Source organism: Myodes glareolus, chromosome 6, assembly GCF_982192425.1.
Source record: "Myodes glareolus chromosome 6, mMyoGla1.1, whole genome shotgun sequence".
Taxonomy (NCBI): domain Eukaryota; kingdom Metazoa; phylum Chordata; class Mammalia; order Rodentia; family Cricetidae; genus Myodes; species Myodes glareolus.
Window position 1 is genome coordinate 73945680 of NC_142031.1, and position 25735 is coordinate 73971414.

The 25735-nt window shown below is 37.3% G+C and overlaps 1 protein-coding gene across 4 annotated transcripts in view; it reads left to right on the plus strand.

The window, feature by feature from the left end:
* The window catches only part of Grid2 (glutamate ionotropic receptor delta type subunit 2), a 1407776-nt gene that overhangs the window by 837544 nt on the left and 544497 nt on the right, over positions 1–25735 (plus strand). For all 4 annotated transcript variants that reach the window (XM_048416269.3, XM_087907267.1, XM_048416268.3 and 1 more), the window contains exon 8: positions 14467–14586. In XM_048416269.3, the coding sequence (XP_048272226.1) occupies positions 14467–14586 (120 nt within the window). The remainder of the gene's footprint in view (positions 1–14466; positions 14587–25735) is intronic.

Consider the following 25735-nt stretch of genomic DNA (forward strand, 5'->3'; position numbering starts at 1 on the left):
TCATGAATGGAATATGCATTCCATATAAGGAAGGTTTTGATATTTAATTTTGCTATGATTAATCTGATAATTTTGAAAACTTCTTATGTGATTTTCAAGTACATGTAGATACTACTTGCAAATAAAATTAGTGATAGCATTTTGTCTTCTTAAAGCACCTTAAAACTTTCCTAGCCTAACTGCATTCACTTCCACTTCCACATGTTTGATTTATATGACACATTTTCTTACAAAAAAGTCTTTACAGAAATTAAATACATCAAGGTTATTACTTGAAAGGATATTTTTTTTCAAATGTGTAGAACAGAGGATCCTTGTTTTTTATACTTAAAATTCTGACTTTTAGTAGCATAATTTTCAAGTGATGTAAAAATAACCTTTTTAATCTTATTATTCTAGCTTATTTAGTAATATTAATCTAACCTATTTTCCCCCAATTTTAAGATATAGAAAGCTAATCTCCAGAAAAGGGAAACACCTCAAAATTTTTGTGTTATTACAAAGATCATATCAGTTTTTATCATGAGAACCTATATCTAACTGCAATGTGTATCTGTTTAGAAGGAAGGGGACATGCAATATACTAAATTTGTTGATTTTTCATAACAGATATTAAACTTTCAAATATGTTTAATTGGCTATGTAAAATCACCAGATATTGACCAATAATAGAATGTGTAAGAAGATATTCACAGACAGACAATAAAATAAGAACCACATCTGGAAAGCCTTCTTTAGAAAATTATTGTAAACAAGGCAGAACTTGTCAGCCCTCTGAAAAATAACAAAGCTGCATCACGCCCACCCAGGAAAGACAGTCTATGCTCATATGTAGAATCCTCAGTGTTTAAATAATAACCTATACCCACTGTTGACAAGTATTAATATTTTAAGTTTTAAAGATTTGTTTGTCTATTCTTTTAATTTTTATTATTTTTTTATTTTTAAAATTTTCACATGTGTATTATTAAATATAATCATGCACACCTCTCATTTCCCTTCTATAATTCTCATGTATCCTTTACAACATGGCTTCTTCCCTATTCATGTCTTCTTTTTATTGTAGTAGTTTTGATAACCCCTTAAGTACAACTAACCCTGGCCATATGTACTTGAGTGTGGGGTCATCCACTGGAGCATCGGAAAGCTAAAAGGGTGCAACATCCTCAAAAAAAAATAATAATAATGATTCTCCCCCTTCAACAACCATCAGCTCTCAATAGGTCCTCAGAAAGAGGTGGGGTCTGGAAAACAAACACCTCCATTTATGCTGGAATTAGGACTGGCTTGATGCTATGCAAATCTTATGCAGATAAATACAGCTGCTGTGAAGTGGTTAGTGAGATAACTATGCCATATTCATAAGACCGAATTTCACAGCTTTCCTCTCCATACTCAGGGAATAAGAAGGGTTGATAAACATGTCCCATTTAGGGCTGAGTGAGTAGTCTCTTATTATCAGCACCTTGGCTGACCATTTAGCAAAATAATAATTGGAGGTTCTACCCTAGGACCTATGACTGCCCTAGGCAGTAAGAAACCATAATTACAGTGGAAGGCATGAGATATTCTCTGATGGAACAGGCTCAAATCTAATGAGAAAGTGAATAGTTACCTTATAGCATCATTAGATAATTGCACCAATAGGGAGATCTCACCTGCCTGTTAAGTATTATTGCAAGCAAGGTCATACACTGGGTAAGACTATTAATTTCCTCTCCCAGAACCCACATAGAACTTACCAGCACTATAGAAGTCAGGGAGCAGAAAAGAAGGTTGCCATTCGGTTTGAAATTGATTCCTCACTGTCCTAAAGAAAAAAAAAAGAGTGCTTTTTTTTTTCAGCAATATAGTCTTACATATAGTTATGGTGGGTAGCCAAGGGCAGGGAAAGTAACCTGTTTTGTTTTAGGTGACTTTTATGGCCTTTCTGACCAATATAACTTAAAAGGAAATACTTTGTTCCTGGCATTATGATTATCACTTAATAACCAATGTCATACGGGAACATTGTCTACCCAGGCATGGGAATTATGTTCAAACTCTGAAGTCTTATTTTGAAATCATCATATTAATCAGTACCAGTCCAGAAAGCTTGAATTCTTAGGTGTAGTCCACTCACTCATTCACTATCATCTCCTCCACTGTCCACAGTTAATCCTGCAACCTCTGGAACCCAGCACCCCTTCCTTCCTTTTGTATACCACATATATGCCACAACCCATCCAACCACGCTTTCATCAGGCTGTGAGAGAGCATTGCCTCCCTTCCTTAGAGCTATTCCTCTCTTCTCTTTCCTGATTTACACTATCATCCATACCTTTTCCTGATTGAGCTTTTCCAGCCCCAGTATTAAACGCCTCTATTTTTGTTTTAGTTGAAATCTACAACTATTTCTCACTTAAACTTTCTTCTCCAAGGGCCTGTTTCTGACTTTCGATTGTGCCTCAAATTAGACAAACAGAATGTACATACAAGAGAAAACGTGGAATTTTCTGTCTAGGCCTGAGTTACTTTACTCAGTACAGTTTTTTTTTTAATTTCATCCCATTAACCACAAGTTTCATTTTTCTTTTCAGCTGAGTAATAATCTATTGAGCATATGTATCATCTTTACCTCATGAATTCATTTGTTGAAAGCTATCTAGGTTGATCTTGTCTTCTGCCTATTGTGAATAGAGCAGCTATGAACATGAATATGTGCCTCTGTTGGTGAATATACACCTGTGAGTAAAAGCTGAGGAGTAATACAGCTGAGTTTTATGGCTGATGATATAGCAAACATTCCCTGTGCCTTTGGTGCAGCATTCTTCTACTGCTTCTATTCACATAATTAGGAGATTTGCTCATTTCAAGGAATCTTGGCCCTCTCTTGTGTTCTATAAACACATACACGTTTAATTTATCATTGACTTTTACTGAATGATCTAATTATTCTGCCATGTCCTCTACCCTAATACCATGTTTTCTGTATGCTCTTCCTTAGGATCTGTTTTTGCATATTGGTGAAGCTTTCCAGGTCGGTTATTGAGTGTTTCATTTCAGGCCTCAGCTTAATTAATTTTCTTCCTCAAATACATCTCTTTATTGAGTTCTATTTTCATAGATTGGATTGACCTCATCATTTATCTCACTTTCATGCTCTTTGAGTGAAGGCATGTCATCTTTGAGTTGCTTAAATATAGTTGTAATTAATCTTTTGAATTTTTTGTCTAGAAGGTCTTCAAAATCATTTTCTTTGGGAGCCATTAGTGTGAAATTGGTACTTTCTAGAAACGACATGCTATTTTGGATTTTCCTTTTTGCTTCTGCTTCTATGCTTACACTTGAGCATCTAGAGTTAGATTGTATGTTGAGATTTTCATTTTCTTTCCTTTCTTAAAAATATTCCTTCTTTCAGTGCAGGCATTTACAATGTTTAACAGAGTTATAATTTATAGGAGAATTGAGGTATTACTCTGCATCATGGAGTTGATGTGTAGGATTTGAAACTCTATGCTGAATCTTGACCTGAGGATCAGGTACTCTGATTTAGGCCACCTGCATGGGTCTGAAGCTTGGGCTGAGAGTTGTAAGACTCCCTATGAATGTGGTCTTACTCTAGGGCAGCGATGACATTTTCCCCCAGGTTTTCAACTCTCCACACAGATGGTCTTGATTCCTTGTGTGACTATGATTCTTTCTTATGCTGGTTCAGTTTATGTGCCTTGCCTGTGTCAGGAACCTACATTAGGAACTGTGCAATCTTAGGTACTTGCTTTGGGTCAGACTAAACTAAACCACAACCTAAGTTTTGAATATTCTATTGCTGGTTACAGTGAGGTGGGGAATTCTACCACTGCCTGAGGGCATTCTGCCTTGGCTTAGATATAGTGTTAAGAACGTTAGTATTGAAATGACTGCACTCTTAAGTACCACATCTCTTTCCCAGTTGACTGTCATGAACCCACCATTTCATCTCTCTATCAATAAACTCCCACATGGATTTGTTGTAAAAAAAATGACTGCAAAGATTTTAATTTATTTATGTGTTGGAGAAAGAGAGGCTGCTTGTTGGTTCCCAGCCACTTATCCCCAAAATAATCACACAGAAACTGTATTAATTAAATCAATGCTTGGCCCATTAGTATCTAGCTTCTTATTGACTAACTCTTACATATTAATTTAACCCATTTCTATTCATCTGTGTATCACCTCGTGGCTGTGGCTTACCAGCTAATGTTCCCTCTGGCAGGTCTACATGGCTTCTCTCTGACTTTGCTCTTCTTTCTTCCAGCATTCAGTTTAGTCTTCCATGCCTAGCTCTGTTCCCCTATAGCTCTGCTATAGGCCCAAAGCAGTTCCTTTATTAACCAATTATATTCACAGCATACAGATTGCACATCATTCAGGTATCTATTACTTTTTCCACAGATGTTTATAAAAGATAGGGAAAACATGCCTGTATTATATAATTCATACTACAAAATCTTCTTTAACAATATCCTAAAGTTTAGAACCTAGTACTGAATGTTGACTATGCAAAAGACTATTCTTAAGACCTGTGATGGTAATGGAACCCAAACATAATAGAAACAGGATACTGCAGAGTCATAGAGAAGAATGTGCCATGGGGCTGGAGAGATGCCTCAGAGGTTAAGAGCATTTCCTGCTCTTCCATGGGTCTTGAGTTCAATTCCCAGCAACCACGTGGTGGCTCACAACCATCTGTAATGGGGTCTCCTCTTTTGGCATGCAGGCATACACACAGACAGAATATTGTATACATAATAAATAAATAAATATTTTTTTTAAAAAAGAGTGTGCCATATTATAGTGCATACTCACACTTCATGAGAAGGACATCCATGTCTGCCAACGGCACACAACACTAGAGCTGAGCTTGAGTTTCTGCTTAGCTTCTCTTCCCACTTCCTGAGAGAATTCTATACCTAATGGTCACTAATGAACTAGAATGGTCTAATCCTCTCCCTTTCCTTTATCTTGCTATACCTACAGACTACCCCTGGATCGATCATGTGTTAGCTTCTCGACATTACCTCCTGTTTGACCCAGTTTTGTTTCTCCTAGTCTCTTGGATGTTGTTTCTCCACAGTCCTTTAAACAAACTGTGTACAATCAAATTTCTATCACAGAGCTGGTTCCTGAGGGACTTGCCTTAAAATAGAAAATAATTAGAAAGAGTTGGAGGGACCCCATGACATCTCAATCAAGGCCTGAAAAGTAACAAGCTGGGCTATGCAGAGCTCTGCGGAAGATGCTCCAGATGGTGAGACGCTCTAGCTGACACCGCTACTGAAATCAATCATGTGTACAATGACAAAGGTTGATTAATTTTTCAGAATGCATAGAACCCACGACAAGAACTATCTGGTTTGGAAAGAAATGAAAAAAGGGGAACTTTTTCAGATGAAATCAGATACAAGTTCTAGAAAGAAATACAGGTTTGTTTTAAAAAGTACAAGTAAAAAGTCTACAAAATATTACATTAAAAGTTGTAATTATAAATAAAAATCACTAGCAATTATATAAATATTCTGAGGTCATTAAAATTCACTAGTTCCCTAAGTACTTTCTTTTTATATTAGCCTAATTGTTCAATTTCTTTTTAGATCTTTATCATAATTACTTTTAATTCATAATGATGAAAACTAGAAAACTTTAATATTCCAGAGATTTCTGTAAGTACCAGTATATTATCTCATATTGGTTTGTGCTGATCATTAAATGATATGTATCGAAATATATTGATGTTTGACATAGTATGTTGTGAATACCAAAAGCATTGAAATGCTTCCAGTTCTTAAAGGTAACATATTCATTCAATAAGTATTGACTAAGTACTGCCATATGTTGTACTTTGAGATCACAGAATAAGGGAGAAAAAATAGAAATATCAAAAATAATTACATGTGTGATCAGCTCTGCATAAGAAGAAATGCCAGTTGCTTTGAAAATACATGCCTGGAGGTCTTACTTATCACAGAGTGCTGTTTAAGATTAGGAGGTTTGAGCCAAGAAAGGAAGGACAGAGTCCTAGGGATATAGAAAAAAGAATTTTTTACAAGAGGCCAGGTGAAGGCAACAGTTTGGAGGAAAAAACTTAAGTTGGCAGAAACAGCAGAAATAAACACACAGGAGGATAAAATGAGGATACAGGTCCTCATTTGCTCATTTTCTGAGAGATAGAGAAAGCTTTAGAAAGGGTTTGTAAACTACATTATAGTTCCTTTAATTTGAGGGATAAGGTATTATTTTCTATTATTTACTTTACTTTAAGTTATTACATCATACCCTCCTTTCCTTTCTTCCTTCAAAATTCTCCAATTAACTTTCCTTGTGATCATAAAAATACATCGTCTCTTTTTACATCAATTGTTGCTATATTTATATATGTATCTGTACATACCTATGTATTCTTAGATAAAACCTGCTCAGTCTGTATATGTATGTTTTCAAGACTGACATTTAGTATTAGATTAAGAAGTTGGTGTACTCTTCCCTGGGGAATACTAATTTTCTCACTCTCTACGTTTCTCGGTTGCCTGTAGTTGTTTGTGTAGGATAGAGTCCTCATGATCTTTGCTGATCCATTTTGTCACATCTAGTGCCATCATCCTTCTTCAGATAATATCTTGACAGTCATGTTGGTAAGAGCTTCTGGGTGCATCTTCAAAAATTACTAGAAGACACAGTCTCTCAGCAAATTTCTTGATCCAATGGCTATTGTAATCTTTCTGTTCCCTCCTCTACAATGTTCTCTGAACCTTGAGTGTGGAAGTTGTTTTGTAAATTGGCCTCACAACCCTGGATTTTGGCTGTTTGTAGGTTTCTGTTGTGGTCTCTTTCTGTTGCAAAGAGAAATTTCTATGATGATGAATGAGAATTATACATATCTGTGGCTAAGTTAAGTCTTCATTGCTGAAGACACCATGTACTTCAGACATAAGGACCAAAGATCCTTGATTTGAAAGTCATTTGAAAGCCTATGGATAGTTTTCGTGTGCTAGAAGGCACCATGCAAGTTTCCAAAGGAGAGAAGCAACCAATACTCCTATCTAGCTATGATGCCTGTGAACCACAAAGACCAGCATGGAATGTTATCCCTAAGGATTAAGCAGTGGCACAAATACCCTGGCCAAAACCAAAAGCTCTCTGATTGGACTTAAGAAATACTCAACAAGAGAAGTATCGTTCTTGGCACTGGAAATTTGGCCAAGTACCAAGGGTTAGTGAATTCATGGGTCACCTAGGGAAACCTAGAGCTGTCACTTTACTAAAACAGCGTAATTCCTAATGGGATGAGGTATTCTTATAGTGTTTTAAGCAGCAAGTTTGTAGCTCCAGATGTACTGCAGCTACCACTGAGGGAGCCATTATGCAGATCCACTGATGAAGACAGAATAGACAGAAGATCCGGTGAAGAGGCTGATACTACCCCTGAAGACAGATCTGGGTCAGGCTACGTTCACTACATGGAAACAGGCAGAGAAAATTGGCAAGTCTTCAGAGCACTGAAAAGAAATTTGAGAGTAAGAAAAGTAATGAGAAAGAGTAGTCATGGATGATTCCTAGGTTTATGCCTTGGGCGAGATGATATATACGTTCTTTCCTTTACAATCTTTCAAAATATCAATCCTTAGAGAAATAGAAACATACTTGTTTTCAAAATAAAGATAATCTATCATCCAGTTTGTACATATATGAAGAGGAGAAAGAAAATTTAGGGAGACATGATATACGAGAACACTACTTGAACTATAATATACCTTTTTCAAAAAGACACAAACTTTTGCAATTGTAACTTTCAAAAATGCTATTTATGGGACAGAAAGGTTGTCCAGTGGGGAAGACTCATGCCACGCGAGCATGAATAGCTGAATTCAGATCCCCAACACTCTCATTAAAAGCCAAAAACAGTGATTTTTCTTCTGTAGCCATGACTCTTGCGAGGCAGAGACACAGAGATCCGTAGGGCTTGCTGTCCAGTCAATGTAGCAGAGCTGGCAAGTTCCAGGTTAACTGAGACACCTGACTTCAAAAAAATATGCAGGAGATGGATTGAGGAAGATTCAAGACATTGACCTTTGCTCTCCATATGCACAAGCATGGACCAGAGCGTGCATGCATGGATGTGCATGAACACACATCATTTATACCCTTTGAAAATGACTCTCAGAATTCACTAGTGAACAGTCCAGCTTCAATCAATTTTACTTATAAAGGATGTTACTGCTGATTTTAATTTAATTTTGTTCAAGTATTTATTTTCGAGCAATTCATTTTAATGTACATATGCCATATGAGACAAATAGTATGCATGCATATTTTAGAGAGAAAAATAGAAAAGACGAGGACTTTTAGCAGTTTCAGCTCCTCAGTGAATGAGCTGTGGTTATTTGCCCTAAGGCAAAGAAAGCATCATCTGTTTACTAAAATTCTTTAGTGTGACTTGGGTTTCTATTTTTGAGCTTTCACCCCATTTCTGATGCTGTTTATTCCTGCATTGCTGTCTGAATTTGGGTTACTATTGCTATGATGAAACACAGAGACCAAAGCAACTTAGGGAGAAAAAGGGACAGTTCCACATCACCATTCATCATAGAAAGGAGTCAGGATGAAAACTCAAGAGGTCTGTAACCTGGGGGCAGGAGCTGATGTATTGGTCATAGAGGGGTCCTGCCTGCTGATTTTTCTTCATGCTTGCTCAGCCTGCTTTCTTATAGAATCCAGGGGTGTCATCACCCACAATGAACTGGGACCTCACACAAAAATCACTAATTAAGAAAATGCCGTACTGGCTTACCTAAAGCCTGATCTTAAGAAGGCATTTTTTTCATCTAAGGATCCTTCCTCTCAGATGACTCTAACTTGTGTCAAGTTGACATTAAACTGTCCAGCACAATTACTACAAGAAATGTAATGTTGTCCTTCTGTTGTGGATTTTTAGGCTCATAAACAAACAAAACTGTAGTCAATCTCAGTAATAATTTTCCTAAATTCTTTTTCTCCATTTTTTTCAGCCACAGGGGAAAGAAAAGTTTTAGTCTATTTAGAATTTTTTATTGAATTTGTTAGTCAAATTTTGTGGTACGTTTCTGAGGCTTTGATTCTCACTTTTGACTCTTCGTTTCTTTTTCGTCTTATTTTTCTCTATTTGTTGCCCATGATTTTTCCATATTATATATGTAGGATAAAATCCAAAGTGACATATTCTGCATTTTTTAGGATTCCTTGAGTAGTAGTTGTGGCAGTCAGTGTAAAGCACACATTGGATGCTACCTCAGGGTTTGCTTTATCAATGACCCATTAGTTTACATTGTTTAGAATCTGCTGTATCACAGTGAAATTTATAAATACAGTCATGCATACACAAAGATAATGACCATTCATCACCCAACCAGAGTGCTTTTGCCACCCTCAGTTTTCAAGGTTGACCAGAACATAGATGAAAAGCAGCTCAAAAGCACTGGAATCTTTTAAAACAATAATTTAAAAATCAGGTTAAATTTGGCTACTATAACAAAGGATGTTGTTTTAAGGACTTATTTGCTTGAATGTGTTGACCTCTTGAGCATTCTAGACACCTTCCTGAGGGCAGAATCCTCTCATTATGCATGTCAAAAGCTCATTAATGATAGAGCAGAAAGAAGATGAATTACAAAGTCAAAAAGGTGAGTTAGGTAAGGCCGCAGCAAGCTAAGTGCACATCTTCTGATTTATGGAGTTTGTGCCTGTTTTCTGTAAATGCATTAAGTCACACAGTGGTAGCTGCTCCCTGCAGTGGAGGACCTGGCCCTGCACAGTCATAGCAAACTGACTGGGAAGAATAAGAGAGTCTAAGAATGACTGGATGTTTAAAACTTTCTGTTGTTAGAGTTTCTGTTTGTTGTTAGAACAAACAGAAGGTCATACAATCCTGTCCTTTTTTCAAGAAGTGAGACAATAAGCAAGAATTCTCAATTATTTATTACATATTGTTCAAGAAAGTTGAGAGCAAAAGCTTCTTGTTGTTGTTCCTTGAGACAGCATCTCCCTATGTAGTCATGACAAGGATGGGGCTTACTACCTAGACCATGCTGGCCTCTAACACAGAGTTCTGCCACCTTTGCCTCCCAGGTACTGGCATGAAAGGTGTATGCTGCTAGTCCCAGCAACAAAATCTCTTATCCAGAAGATTCTATGGGCCCTTGGAATGTCTCAGAGCTTAGCCACCAAGTCTGATGACTTGAGTTCAATTTCTAGAACTCACATGGTAGAAGAAGAGAGCTAACTCCTGCAAGTTACCCTTTAACAACCAAGCATACAGTATGACATGAACACTAATATGCTGAATGAATAAATAAGTGTAAGAAGTTTCTTTTAAAAAGAAATTTTTAGAATGATATTAGTTGAAACTTATATGTTGTCATAGTCTACACACTGGAGTGACTTCTCTTGCAGACCAGCCACAATGGGTTCATATGTTTCAGGATAGGGGCATGTGGATTAAAAATGTTAGGTAGTAGGAACAGAGATGTGAAAGAAACACAGAGAAATAGCATAGTACTGGGAGGACAACTCAGTGAACAATGAGTACTAAATTCATCTGCATTTAACTTTCATATGCTTTTATACCCCAATACAAAAAGTGGAAAGTTTTGTACATACATGAACAAGAGTACACTATACTTACACACATATATACATAGAGTTATATAAATGAAATTAATTTTAAAAATACAATAAACTTTAACTGACAAGAAGGCAAGATCATACCTACATTTTATAAATTAGAAAGTCTCTGAAATTGCCAAGATCAAAAACACTGATGACAGCTTATGTTGAAGAGGATGTGGGATAAGGGGAACACTACTCCATTGCTGGTGGTGGTGCAAACTTGTACAGCTGCTTTGGAAATCAGTATGGTAATTTCTCAGAAAATTAGGAAACAATCCACCTCAAGACCCAACAATATTAATTTTGAGTATATACCCAAAGGAATCTCAATCATATCACAAAGACATGTATTCAACTACGTTCATAGCAGCATTATTTGTAGTAGTCAGTACCTGGAAACAACCTAAATGCCCCTCAACTGAAGAAAGGATAAAGAAAAGGTGGCACATTTACACAATTGAGTACTACTCAGCAGTAAAAAAATAATTGCATCTTGAAATTTACAGGCAAATGGATGGATCTAGAAAACAAAGCATATTGAGTGAGGTAACCCAGACTGAAAAAGACAAATATAATATGTACTCACTCATAAGTGGCTTTTATACATAAAACAAAGGAAAACCAACCTATGGTACACAACCCCAGAGAACCTAGACAACAAAGAGGACACAAAAAGAGACATACGTGGATCTAATCTAAATGGGAATTAGAAAAAGACAAGACCTCCTGAGTAAATTGGGAGTGTGGGGGTCATGAGAGAAAGTAGAAGGCAAAAGGGCAGGAAGGGGGGAGAGGGGAGAAAAATGTCTAGCTCAATAAAAACAGTAAAAAAAAATAAAAAAGAAGAAAAAATAACATACTCATTGACTGATGTCTTCTGAGAAAAAAAAAGAAAGTCTGAAAATAAGGACTGGAAAAGCTCTTAACTAATGGTGATGATGATAACAGCTGTGCTCCAAACACAGGAAGCACTTCTCTGCATTACTTCCAGGTACAGTAGAGGAATATCAGTGACAGTACTCTGAGATAAATGCTTTATTATCCATTTAGAAGATCTAGACATTGAAACAAGGAAGTTAAGCTAATAGGTTAGTTTCTGCACAGCTGTTATCTGTTATATCCCTACGCCATTGGTAAAGTCCTATGCTTGTTACTGCTAACTCATATGAAAAGAAACGACCATAAGGGTATAAAATTCAACAGATTCATCCTTGATAAAATAGATCATTTTAACTCCTGTATGAATCAATAAAGTACTGATTGGAAAAGCTTGTTTGTTAATTACACGACTGTAAAAATGGCATAAATTAAATATTAAAATTTACAGGAAAGGGTTGGAAACATGGAGAGTCGACACAGTTTTCTGAACTTCTTTTATGAAGGTAGCATTCTGTGAGTTTCTGGAAGACAGAAACGAAGTATGAGATATAGCCAATATTGTAAAACCTATCAAGGGGGACTGAAATGATGCTGCAGATTAAGAAAATTATTACACATTTAGGCATCACAACTGCAAAGGTGTTAATTGGAGCAGGTCACAAGCTGACATGATTTGTCATCACAATAAATGCCAGTGCACAGCCAAAGCTCTACTGGTGAAGTGGCTGTGAACATCACTGTGAGGTTAAAACTTTAAGTAATGTGAAGGTTGATAGCACAAAGTGAAAAATAGTTTTAAGCAAGAGGCAGGAATGACCCACATGGCCATCTGCAGAGAAGGTGAATATCTGTCATGCTGAGTGAACAATGAAAACTGGAAATTTCTAGAGTCTCAACACCAGCAAAACCAACTGTGGGTGCAAACCATTTTCAAACTCATTCTATGTTTGCTTATATAAATTCATGATTTATCGTATTTATTAATTGTATATTTATAGCCATTATACAAAATATATATAAAATATATAATATTTTATAATTATAATATAAAATATGTAAAATAAAATATATAATGTAAAAATAATATATATTTTTAGATGGTAAATTTCAAAGTTCCTAGAAATAAGTTTAGATTAAATTGAGGTGGAATTGTCAAAGTGAAATAGCTCCTTTAGGTTTTCTGGAGCTTGTTGTATTCTGGTGACACAACCCTGTGCATCACAAGATGTGGTGGCCAAATCCTCACTGTGGAATTGAGTCTTAGCTCTAACAAGGGCCATTTGGAGCAGTAATTGGCAATGAGGGCATAAATCAATTTTTTCTGGCAAGTTGACAAGATTGAATTTAATCACTTCTAAGGTAACTTTCTTTTTTTTTTTTTGAAAGTAATTTTATTAAATTATAAAGAGTTTCCATTTACGCCCCTCCTCCCAACGCCCTCCCACTCCCCCCCCTCCCTCTTCTCCTCCCTCTTTGTCCCCAAGGGCAGTCAGGGTTTCCTGCCCTGTGGGAAGTCCAAGTTCCTCCCCACTCCCTCCAGGTCCAGGAAGGTGAGCATCCAAACAGACTGGATCCCAAAAATCCAGTATAAGCAGAGGAAACAAGTCCCAGTGTCATTGTCAATGGCTTCTCAGTAAGACTGCAGGCCAGCCACATTCAGAAAATCCGGTCACATTCAGAGAATCTGGTTGGATCACATGCTCGTTCAGTCACGGTCCATCTGGCCTTGGTAAACTCTCATTAGATCTGACCCCTTGTATCAGTGGGTGATAGTATCCCTCGCAGTCCTTCGTCATTTTCTTCCTTCCATTTGGATCTTGGGGGACTCAGTTCCGTGCTCCAACGCGGGCCTCCATCTGTATCGTCATCCAACGCCAGATGAGGGATCTATGGTGATAAGCAAAATATTCATCAGTATGGTCACGGGCCAAGGCCGGTTCAGGCACCCCCTCCTCTGTCCAGAGAACAATCTGGGGATCTCTCCTTGGACCTGGGATCCCATATATAATCAAGTTTCCTGTAAACTCTAATATGACTCCCTTAGTTGAAATATAATAGAACTCCTAGGTATGTTGTACTATAGAAGGGAGTTTTTGTCCTGCCCAATCCCACTGCCATTCTGTTCCAAATAATCACATAGAGGCTTATATTAATTATAAACTATTTGGCCTATTAGCTCAGGTTCATTATTAACTACCTCTTAAGACTTAAATTAGCCCTAATTCTTGTCTCTGTTTAGCCACGTGACTTGGTACACTTTCTCAGTGCCGCATTTTTATCTTGCTTCCTCTGCGTCTAACTGGTGACTGTGTCTGTCTCTCTACGTTTCCTCTTTCCAAAATTCTCCTAGTCTGGTTGCCACACCTAAACTTCCTGCCTGGGTACTGGGCAATCAGTATTTTATTAAACCAATATGAATAACAAATCTTTACAGTGTCCAAGTGTACAAGTGCATTATCCCATAGCATTTCTTTTTGTTTTCATAACAAGAGCTCTAAATCTAATCTTTGTTTAGTTTCTTTTTCTCTCCATTTTTCATAACGACTTGTAACCAATATGCTAAACAAAGACAAACATCCTTAATCCATTTTTCTGGAAATGTGGATGCAGTTTTCTAGGCTACGTACTGCTGACTAGGGGCACTGGTAATATTATGGGATCCAAAGAAAATTTAGGATTATGGTCTAGTCCTGACTGTAGTATTCTGTGAGACTGGATCATTTGAGCTACCGTTTTGAAGTTGTTCTAGATGCAGGAATCAGAAGAAACTGCAACATTGTACATCTACTAAAATTAGCCTGTTAATATGCATTTTTTAAATTTTATTTTATAAATAGAAATAGAGTGTTTATAACTTCTTTTTATCCTTTATTATTAATTATTTGCTTTTTCTGAACTTTTAAATAAGTTTCTATTTCCCTCATTTAGGGTGGAGTTAATGGATTGACTGGAGACCTAGAGTTTGGAGAAAATGGAGGTAACCCCAATGTGCACTTTGAAATCCTTGGAACCAACTATGGCGAAGAACTTGGCAGAGGTGTTCGTAAAGTAAGCCTGAACTTGTTCTAACTTTTTTTTTCTATGCTATTGTGGTTTTTTTTTTTTTTAGTAAATTTTATTAAATTATAAAAGTTTCCATTTCCGCCCCCCCTCCCAACACCCTCCCACTCCCCCCACTCCCCCCCTCCTTCCCCTCTGTCCCCCAGGGCAGTCAGGGTTTCCTGCCCTGTGGGAAGCTGCAGCTCCCTCCCCCTCCCTCCAGGTCCAGGAAGGCGAGCGTCCAAACAGACTGGATCCCCAAAATCCAGCATATGCAGAGGAAACAGGTCCCAGTGTCATAGTCAATGGCAATTCAGAAAGACCCCGGGCCAGCCACAGTCAGAGAATCCGGCCAAATTCCGAGAATCTGGCTAGATCACGTCCTCGTTCAGTCCCAGTCCGACTGGCCCTGGTAAATTCTCATCAGATCCATTCCCTTGTATCAGTGGGTGATAGCATCCCTCGCAGTACTGATTTCGTCTTTCATGTTCCTCCTCCTTCCGCTCCCCCTCCGGACCTCGGGGGGCTCAATCCGGTGCTCCAATGTGGGCCTCCGACTGCATAGCCGTCCTTCGCCAGCCGAAGGATCTATGGTGATAAGCAAAATATACATCAGTATGGTCATGGGCCACGGCCGATTCAGGCACCCTCTCCTCTGTCCAGAGAACAATCTGGGGGATTTCTCTTTGGACCTGGGATCCCATATATAATCAAGTCTCCTGTAAACCCTAAAATGGCTCCCTTAGTTGAAATATATTGTTCCCTGATCCCATATTCATCCTACCTCCCTTCCCCCCCATCCCCGGCCACCAAGCTTTCCCCGTTCCTCCCCTACTCCCTTCTCTCTAGCCCTCTCCCCCTCCATTGACCCTCCCACCCCCCCATGCACCCGAGGTTACCTGGGACTCTTGTCTATTTCCTACCTCCTGGAGGATAGTGTAATTTTCTGCAGTGTGATCACAGTATCATTAAAGTATGTGTCTTCCAAGGAGAATGTCTGGAGGGGTAAGGAAGGGAAGACAATCCTCAGACAGAGGGTCAGGGGACTTGGGGCACTGTTAGGTACATAAGAAGAATGCAACAATTACTTAGATTCATACTTTAGAATAACATAAAAACTCAGGCATTGGTGGCACAAGGCTTTAATCCCAGCACTTGGGAGGCAGGCAGATCTCTGTGAGTCAAAGGCCAGCCTGATGTACAGAGTGAGTTCCAGGACAGCCATGAATACACAGAGAAACCCTATCTTGAAAAGCTAGCAAAAACCTAATAATAATAATAATAACAATGATGATGATGATGATATTGGCAATGATAGAAAAAAATAGCATAGTGCTTTCTCAGGGAAATGCTATCCCATTACATTTACTACAATAACACTTTTATAAAATGCTAATTCAGTATTTAGATAAAGTAAAACTGTTTGATTTTTAGTTTGTAAAATGCTCAAAATAGGAGTGTTTGGATATGTTTAATATTATATAATATTGTAATACTGAAAGTCAGCTATAAAAGGTAACATTATACTAAAATTTCGTATGTAGCCTGTGAGGAGATTATACTTACAGGAAATTATTTTTAGCATATTCTGCAGACAACAGAAACAACTAAGCACCACCAATAAATGATGTTTATCAGAATACCATGACTTTGGCTCTCGCAAGAAGAAATACAAAAGTACTTGGAGAATTGACTTTTTTGTACTTTAAACTTGCTAGTTTTACACATTTGTGTAGGGAAAAACTGATGGTGAGTTTGTATACAGAGCTGGTACGTATAATGGTCGTGGTGTCTGAGGTTGACTATGTTGAGTCTGACTGGAACTGGACATGCTTCCTTCCTGTGCTGACACCTTTCAGGCAAACAGTTAAATTAGGAGTTACTCTTACTGGAAATAACAGTTCCTCAGTAAATTTGTGCTGAGTTAAACTATTTTGGTGCATTTTAACCTTTGTTTGGTAGTGAAGATTCAAAAGTATAGAAAATGGCATAAACACAGAATACCATAGTGAATGGTTTAAAAGGAAACCATCTCTGCCAAGGTCAAAAAGAAAAGAAGGTGCAGAAAGCACCATCAAGTGCTACCTCAACGGCAAGCCTGACACAGCAGTGGAGCGGTTAGTCTGGATTTAATGTGACCACTCGGTTATAGTTTCAATTACTTTATCACCTTATGAAGTAAATTTTGCCAGTATTCAGACTTATACTCAGTCTTGTATATTATCTTTCTACATATAGAATTCTACTTTGTTTGTCTTATTCACCCTTGCTGGAGCATGTAGTAGAAATTAATTAAATTATATGGTTACCTTTTTTTCTATTATATGGATGTACCACATTTATTACATTGTTTCCATTTTAGACTGCTATTGGTCAGGCAGTTACAATGTTCTTGCATATATTTATTGGTTCAATACTGTTGTATTTGTGCTTAAATTTTTGCATATGTGTAAGAATAGAGTTTCAATACAATGCCTTAGACATTCCTGAATAGTATCAAAACCCTTTATTAAAATGTACCCATTTTCACTTACCTCCCCAGTATAAAGTAAGTTCTTGCTGTCACATGACCCAACCACACATCCTAATTTGTCAGACTTCTAAACTTGTGCTAATTTCTTGAGATAGTCATATAGTTTCATGGTCTCAGTTTAAATTCTCTAAATGTAAAACATTCTGTTTCCTATTTTTGGCATCTCATATTTCTCTTTTATTTCATATTTCTTTTAAGTTTTGTTTTTCTTTTTTTTCCTCTCTCTCTCTGATTATTTATTATCAATTTGGGAAAGTAGGGATGTCATTTGTTTCTTAGAAATGATACTGAAAGATGTACAGAGATACATATAAAACACCAAGGATTTGTCCTTTGTTACTTAATTAAATTACAAAGATTACTTTTTTTCCTGAAGATTTGGATTTTGTGGCATTCTAAGCACATTTAAATTTGCTTCTGTTATGAATATTTTTCTATGGTTGTTGATATTTATTCTTATTCAAAAATCATTCCCTACTTTAGTCATGTATCAGCTGGGTATCTTGCAAAGGTTTGTACTGTTCTGCCTTTTATGCTCAGGTCTTTTGACTCCATACTAACTTATAGGAATATGTGAATAAGAAAAAAATGAAATTCCATTTTTCAAGTGCTGTTATGTTTGTTTGCAGTTGATTTTACATATTATTTTAATGCATTCCTCCCACAATATTAAGTGTATTATGTATTTTAATAATTGTATTTACTAGTGTGATCTCCCCCTAGATTGAGTAATAGGGTATTTTTGTTAGCCAGTACATACCCTTGTTATCCCTTCCCTTCCAACAGAGACATCGTGCTTAGTCTGAAAGTTTATGTACACAAAGATGGAATAAGTCCTACCCTAATAAGTATGCTGAATAACATTTAACAAAAGGAGCCAATGCTAGGACAAGGTGGTACATAAAACTGCCTCAAATGGGTAAAAGCAAAAAAAATTAAAAAATAAGAATGAATGATACATGAAAAAAAAACCCTGTAAACAGAAAACAAAAAGAGAAACAACCAAATCACCTGATGTGGGAGGTCCTTCTATCTTGGTGAATGAATAAAGAAACTGCCTTGGCCTGTTGATAGGGCAGAGCTTAGGTAGGCAGGGAAAAGAGAACTGAATGCTAAAAGAAGGAAAGGCGGAGTCGGAGAGAGATGCCATGGGTCTGCCACCAGAGTAAGACGCAGAACCTTGCGGTAAGCCACAACCATGTGGCGGTACTAAGATTAGTAGAAATGGGTTAAATTAAGATGTAAGCGTTAGCCAATAAGAAGGTAGAGCTAATAGGCCAAGAAGTGATTTAATGAATATGGTTTCTGAATGTTTCTTTCGGTTCTTGTCTGCTGGGACAAATAAGCGGCCTTCCTGTTACAATCACCACAATTACTGGGAAGCCCAGCACCCGGGAGGTAAAAGCTACAAGTCCCAGACCAGTCCCAAACAAAACATCCACAGTATAAAGTAAAAACCCAAAAGTGGGCATGGCAGAAGGATTAATGATGCTGTAAACTCCAGATACCAGAGTGAGCTGAAAGCCAAACCACGAGACACTCTCAGAAATTCCATGGCACATCCTGTGCTCTGGTACCCAGAAGAGAGTTTTAGCTACTCCAAGGCTTACAAGTTTCAGGAAGGCCCAGATTGGTGTTTGAGGAGATATCCTCGGGGTTCTGTTCTAATTGCCCATCTTGTGGACAGTATTGGAAAAACAGGAGGCTAATGCGAGGAGACAGAGGAACCCAGCGTTCCTCTCTGGCGTTGGCACTCTGACACTTGACTTAATGTACACCCTATGCCTCAGCTCCTTTCTGTGAGCCTTGGACAACTGCTTGAGCTACATCTTGTTCCTTCAAAAAAAAAAATTAAATCTTAATGTCTCTTTCTGTCAGTTTGAATCTGTAGGCCAGGACCTGACAGGTCTCCATGTTTGGGTCTAGGTCTATCTCATGTCTTTTTAGTGTTTAGTGTTCCTCATGGGGAAGCCCGGAATGTTGATCCAGCAAGACAATGTCAGAGTTCTCTCCAGAGGAGATACTTCCAGCTTGGCTGTAGTTCACTTTAGTTCAATTAATCAGTTTGAGGCTCTACTCCAGGAGTTTTGCATATTTATTTTTTGAGCATTCTTAAGGTTATTGAAGTCTTATGTATTAATAGAATTAATATTATTTTCTAATGGAATAGTGTAATTCCATATTGAATGTAGACATATTTACACTTACATAAACCATATTTGCTTTGTTATTATCTTAACTCTCAATGTTACATTGATGATTATAATTTTGGTTTCCTGAAATCATCCTTTCAGTTAGCTTCCTATGCTGAGTTTAAGCTGACCTAAGCTGCATGTGTTAGTAAGTGAGCAGTCCAGAGCCATGCACAGTACAGAAACACATTTTTCAGTTGTTACTGACAGGCACATCTCAGAGGATGGCGATGCCAGCCATTTAAAGAGCAAAGATAATAAAGAAAAATGGGTGAAAGGGTCATGTGTTTGTACAGAAACTAAATAGCTTTGAGAAGATGTAGAGGAACATATTTAGAATGTAAATAAATTGGGTATACGTGAATACTAAGAGATAAAATCATTTAAGAGAGAGAGAGAGCTGAAGTTAAAGCAAAGTAGTGCTGAGTAGTGATTGATTTCAAGTAGGAAAATAAAAAGAGAGAATTTGATCCAGAAGTATCTGGTATTATTGACCTTAAGGGAGATGGGAGTGGTTCTCCAGAAAACTCAAAGGAAGGGGTGAGGAGCAATGCAAGTCCTTGTGCAGCACGGATTACTGGTGTTAGGGGACTAAGGCAACAGTTACCAAAAATGATGTATCTTGCTGAAGAAATGGGAGGTGAGATAATCTAATAAAAGGAAAAGGTACCAGAATATCAAAGCCATTGGAGATTGTGAAGCTAGGGACTCTACATGGCAAGCAGTAGAAAAGGGAAGAAATGCCAGACAGTGCTGTTTTCACATGTAGGGTTAAAAACAAACATTGCACTGCAGCAGTATCCTTGCTTGTGATTGTCAGCAGCCCTCAGTGACTGAATGAGTTTCATCAATGCAGACTGGGTATTTATCAGGTTGCTCTTCTTTTGGGTTTTAATTTTTCTGGCAATGTACTAAAGCAAGTGAGGTTAAAGACAATGGTAAGATATGATTGCAATGATGAAGCTTGACACCTACCCTGAACAAAGGTAACAGTGGAGATGGAGACTTTCAGAACAGAAACAAAGTATGGCTTGAACATCTCCATTCTGGGCATGTCCATGTCAGGCCTCTATCATAAAATGAGTGAAATAGGAGAGTCCATGAGCCAAAAAACTATGTATGGGGAGAGAATATCTAGATTGAGGATGCTTGGGGGAATGGATGCTTGGGTTTGTGAAGGTGGCAAAATAAAAAAGGAGGGACTTCCAGTCTAACTCAGCCCTGGAAGTCCTGCATGGTCCATAATGTTTTGAGGTCAGTGTCGTTAGTCAGTTCGACCTGTTCTGAATTCAGTCTGTGTTCATGACTATTATAGCATGAAAGGAATAATGATCCAAATACATCAGAGCATGTATGCATCATTTTCAAGGATATCAGTTAGCCATGGGAACTGATCAGATTTCTACACTCTAGCTTTGCAAAGGGATTAAGGCTCTTCTAGGAGCAAATACCATATAGATGCTCTACAAAAGGTTACTAGAATCTTTATATGTTTTTAACTCTAAAGTTACTTTTATAATATTGACACCTTCAAAATCTGTGAATCCAGATGTGGTGACACACACCTGTAATTATAGCCCTCACCAAGCTGAGGCAAGATAATCGAGAATTTTAAGACTGCATCGGCTCAGTAAAGAGACCCTAGCTCAAAAATAAATGTTTTTCTCTAGTCTAAAAAAAAAAGTTTTAAGCATTCTGGATTTTCAAATGTTTTTGCTTCAAAATTTGTATATTCATTTAATGTGTGTACATGTGCATGTATATGTGACTGTGGTCACAATTCATCATCATAACATTTGCTTATAGGACTCATTTTTTGACTAAATCACAATTTCAATAAACTACTGAATTAATAAATTCTAAATCTAGCTGTTTTAATATCACAATTAATTAGTTGTGGAGGTAGAGTTTACTTAACGTGTGGAGGAGTTTTTTCATACATTGACCCAGGTAATGATGCTTTCAAAGATATTCAGCAAGGAGAACCTTGCCCTCCAAATAACTGAAGCTGAGATTTACTAGGTATCGACCCAGAATTAGTTCCAGTCGCTGTTACTCTATCCGAATCCCAGGAAGAGTAAGTGGCTTTCTCACTGAGGAACTGCCAAGTTGTCAGCATTTGTTGCGCGGCCAGGGGCGGAATGTGCATGATGCCCACATACTTATCGCCTCCAGCAGGGATCCTGTCAGATTTCATGAACCAGGCAGAGTGTGTCTGTTAGGATTTGACCACAGTTTCACAATCCTAAATGTTTGTGCCGGGTTGGCATTATATGAATGAAGACTTCATTCTCCTGAGTTTGAAGAGAACGTGAAAAGTGTGAAATCTCTCTGCTGCTAACCAAAAGGAAGAGCTTTCCAATTTTATATTTTCTATATATTGCTTTTCTTGGTTGACGACCTTACTGGTATTTAACTCAGACAATAGCGTATTCACAGTGCACCATGTATCCTTGAGAAAAATTGAAGTGAAATTCAAAGCCAGTTTTTGAGGTCATCAAGATTTTCTGTTGTTGACTCTGCAGTCATGGTCCCACTCCCACTGCTTCATCTAATAATTTAATTGTAGCAGTAACATTGGTTCAAGAAAGCTAAAACCAAGTTTAGAATAGAACTATGTGGAAAGGAAAAGTTCCTAAAGAATCAAGGTGCTTTTCCTTAGAGGCGGAACCTCCACCATAGCTTTTGCTTGTCTGAACTTTGTTTTGTTCTGTTTGCCAGCACCACTACATTTCATAGTGAAGAACTGCATTGCAGAATTAACGTGCCACTCTCTGACCTTAAGGTCTGCGAACTTTATGACAAAAGGAAAATAAGGTCAGGGAAAGTGAATTAAAGCTGCCTCCACAGCCAATCTTATCCAGACAGTAATGCTTAAGGCAGTGGTTCTCAACTTTCCTAATGCTGTGACCCCTTAATACAGTTCCTGATGCTGTGGTGACCTCCAGCCATAAAATTATTTTCGTTGCTATTCATAACTGCAATTTTCTACTGTTATGAATTGTAATGTAAATATCTGATATGCAGGATAGCTGATATGTGCCTCCCAAGGGGTCAGGAACCACAGGTTGAGAACCACTGGCTTAAAAGCTCTGTGATGATGTTTATTCTTTGTTCTTGCATAAGCAGCTGCAGTGATGTGGCCGAGGTTCTCAGTGTTTAGATGCAGTGATTTCTCAGAAAGAGTTGGAATTCTTATTCACATTCTCCTCCAACAGAGTCACACACAGAAAAACGGTAGATTTTCTTTATTGGCAAAACTTATTTTTTTAAAAGACCATCATGTATAAAAATCATTGCTAGTCCATTTTTAATTAACTAGCCTCCTTTACTGTTTTGTATTCAGAAGGATGAAAGAAAATCTTGCTTCAGATGGTTAAGGATGAAATATTTCTCTGGTATACTTCAGCACAGTCTGTTCTGAACCCTATCTAAGCAGCACCTTCCTTTCCACATTTTCCTGTTTTGTGATTCCTTTAGTAGTAAACCAATATTACGTGTGTGTGTGTGTGTGTGTGTGTGTGTGTGTGCAAATAATCTTTGTGCATGTATATACAGATACAATTGAAGTTCTTGTTTAAAGTGTTTTCCATTACCATGTTACTTTATGAGATCAAAGATATCCTTTGCCTGCTGTATTGCCCAGGTAAGTTGCACAGTGGGTGCCACAGTACTCAGTGAAAATGTTAATAAATACATACGAATACTAACATAAAAATCCAAAAGATTATTGCCAACCATGTTTTTCCTTTAATCAACTGAAGTTTCACAAGTAAATTCAAATAAATTAGTTGTGAACATACCACATTGAAATGTGCGTGTGACTGTATTATTTCCATCTTTCCATCCTTAACATCTACTAGAATTAGACAATGGGTCATCAGATATAGAAAAAATTGTATCATAATTACTTTCTTGATAGCTGAGACTCATTTGGTAGTAGCTCAGAAAGGCATGTAGTCTTTACTGTTCGTCATTCCCATGTTAAAGTTCTGATTCACTGACCATGTGGCTCTTAGAACTTCTATACAAAATGAGCGTAAATTTCTAAGTCAGTACTACAAAATGATTTGTCTCTAAAGTTTATAGTAAAGTTCAAGATAAATTAAGCTTGCAGATTATATAGTGAGGGACTTTTTTTTTTATTTCCAAGAATATACTCATGAGATTCAAAATAGTGTAAGATCCAGTTGCTATTCTGACAAGAAATTGCCGTGTGAAGTGGGAAAATAGTTTCACTTTAGGTGTGATGAGCAGATAATTATACACAGCATCATAATAGTAACAAAGTATTTTTGTTTTCCTTATTGTCTATTCTGACTCAAAAATTATACAAGTTCATCAATGAAGCTTGGAATTCATAGTTTAAAAATCTATCACTTTTTATTTATTGTCTGTGCGTTTCTGGGTCTGTGTTTGTGTCTGTATATGCCTCTGTATGTGTGTCTGTGTGTATGTGTTTCTATGTTTGTACATATTTGCTGAATATCAAATCCATGACCTTGTACAGGCTAGGCACAGTGAATTTATGTCTTGGAAAATGTTGCAAACCCAGTAGCCTCATTTTATGGCATCATCCCTTTTATATAATTTATAATCACAATAAATTTGGTTTTATCACCTTTTATTAGGATAAGCCTTCACAAATACTTTGTATCACAAAGTCATGTGATCTCCAGTAAGATTCATACTTTATGAAATTTCCAGAGTGTGTTACATTGTAAAGAGTATTGATCACAGACATCATCTGTGAAGAAGGAGTTTCACTGTCTTTGAAGTACACCCTACAGGCAGATCTTTTCTGATTCTAAGCTGGCCCACATTTCATAGCTCGAGGGTAGAGAACATACCTACTTGTGCTGATGTCTAAGTTTTCTCTGACTTTTCTAGAACAGTTATTTACTCTTGTACTAAAATCAATTCTGCAGGAGTCCATTGTGGACAGAATTTTCCTATCCTGAAGCCCCTCTCAAATAATCACTCGGGCTCACTTTACTAACATGTGCTTAGCAGATAGCTCAGGCTTATTACTAGCTAGTTCTTAAAAGTTAAATTAACCCATTTCTATTAATCTACATTATGCCATATGGCTCATGGCTTTACCTATCTTCTAGCATGTCCTGATTCCTCTGTGGCTGACTGGCATCTCCTGATTCTTCCCTTTTTTTGTATCATTCTCAGTTTGATTATCCTATCTAACTTCCTGCCTGGCTACCAACCTGTCAGCTTTTTGTTAGCCAAGGAGGGTAGTACATACTAACAGTGTTTAGAAGGATTATTCCTCAGTATTTCTCCCTTTTGATCTAATTAAAAAGAAAGATTTTTGACTTTATCATATCAAGTTACTTGAATTTTGTGCAAGGTGATAGGTATGGATCTACTTGCACTCGTCTACATGTTGACATCTTTTTTTAGGCCAGTACCTTTTGTTGAAGATTCTTTCTTTTTTCCATTTTATAACTTTTAGCTTCTTTGTCAAAAATGAGGTATTTGTATGTGTGTGAATTGATACCTGGGTCATTTATTCAATTCCATTGGTGCTCCTGTCGGTTTTTAATGCCAATATCAAGCTGTTTTCATTAGTGTAACTCTGTAGTAGAGTTTGTAGTTAGGGATGATGATGTCTTCAGAAGTTATTTTATTGTATAAGACTGATTTGGCTATCCGAAGTCTTTAGTTTTTCCATATGAAGTCCAGTATTATTCATTCAAGGTGGGTATTGCATTGAATGTGTAGATTGCTTTTAGTAAGATTGCCATTTTTACTATGTTAATCCTACTTTTATGAGAGCATGAGAAATCTTTCCATTTTCTGATGTCTTTTTTAATTTCTTTCTTCAAAGGTTTAAAATTTATGTCATACAGGTGCTTCACTTGTTTGGATAGAGTTACCCCAAGATATTTTGTCTGTGGCTTTTGTAAAGGGCTATGCTTCTCTGATTTCTTTCTCACCCCATTTATTGTTTCTATATAGGAGAGCTTCTGATTTTTTTTTAATTATCTTGTATCCTGCTACATTACTGAATGTGTTTATCAGTTGTAGGAGTTCCCTGCTAGAATTTGTTTGGGTCACTGAGTCCAAATAAATCAAAGACCTCAACATAAAACCAGCCACGTTGAACCTCATAGAAAAGAAAGTGGTAAATACCCTTGAATGCATTGGCACAGGAGACTATTTCTAAAATATAGCTGCAGTAGCAGAGTCACTAAGAGAAACAATTAATACGTGTGACCTCCTAAAACTGAGAAGCTTCTGTAAAGCAAAGGACATGATCAAAATGACATAATAAAAGCCTACAGAATGGGAAAAGTTTTTTACAAACCCACATCAGACAGAGGACTGATTTCCAAATACACAAAGACTTAAGAAACTGGACACCAAAATAACAAATAATTCAATAAAAAATGGGGTACAGATTAAACAGAGAACTCTC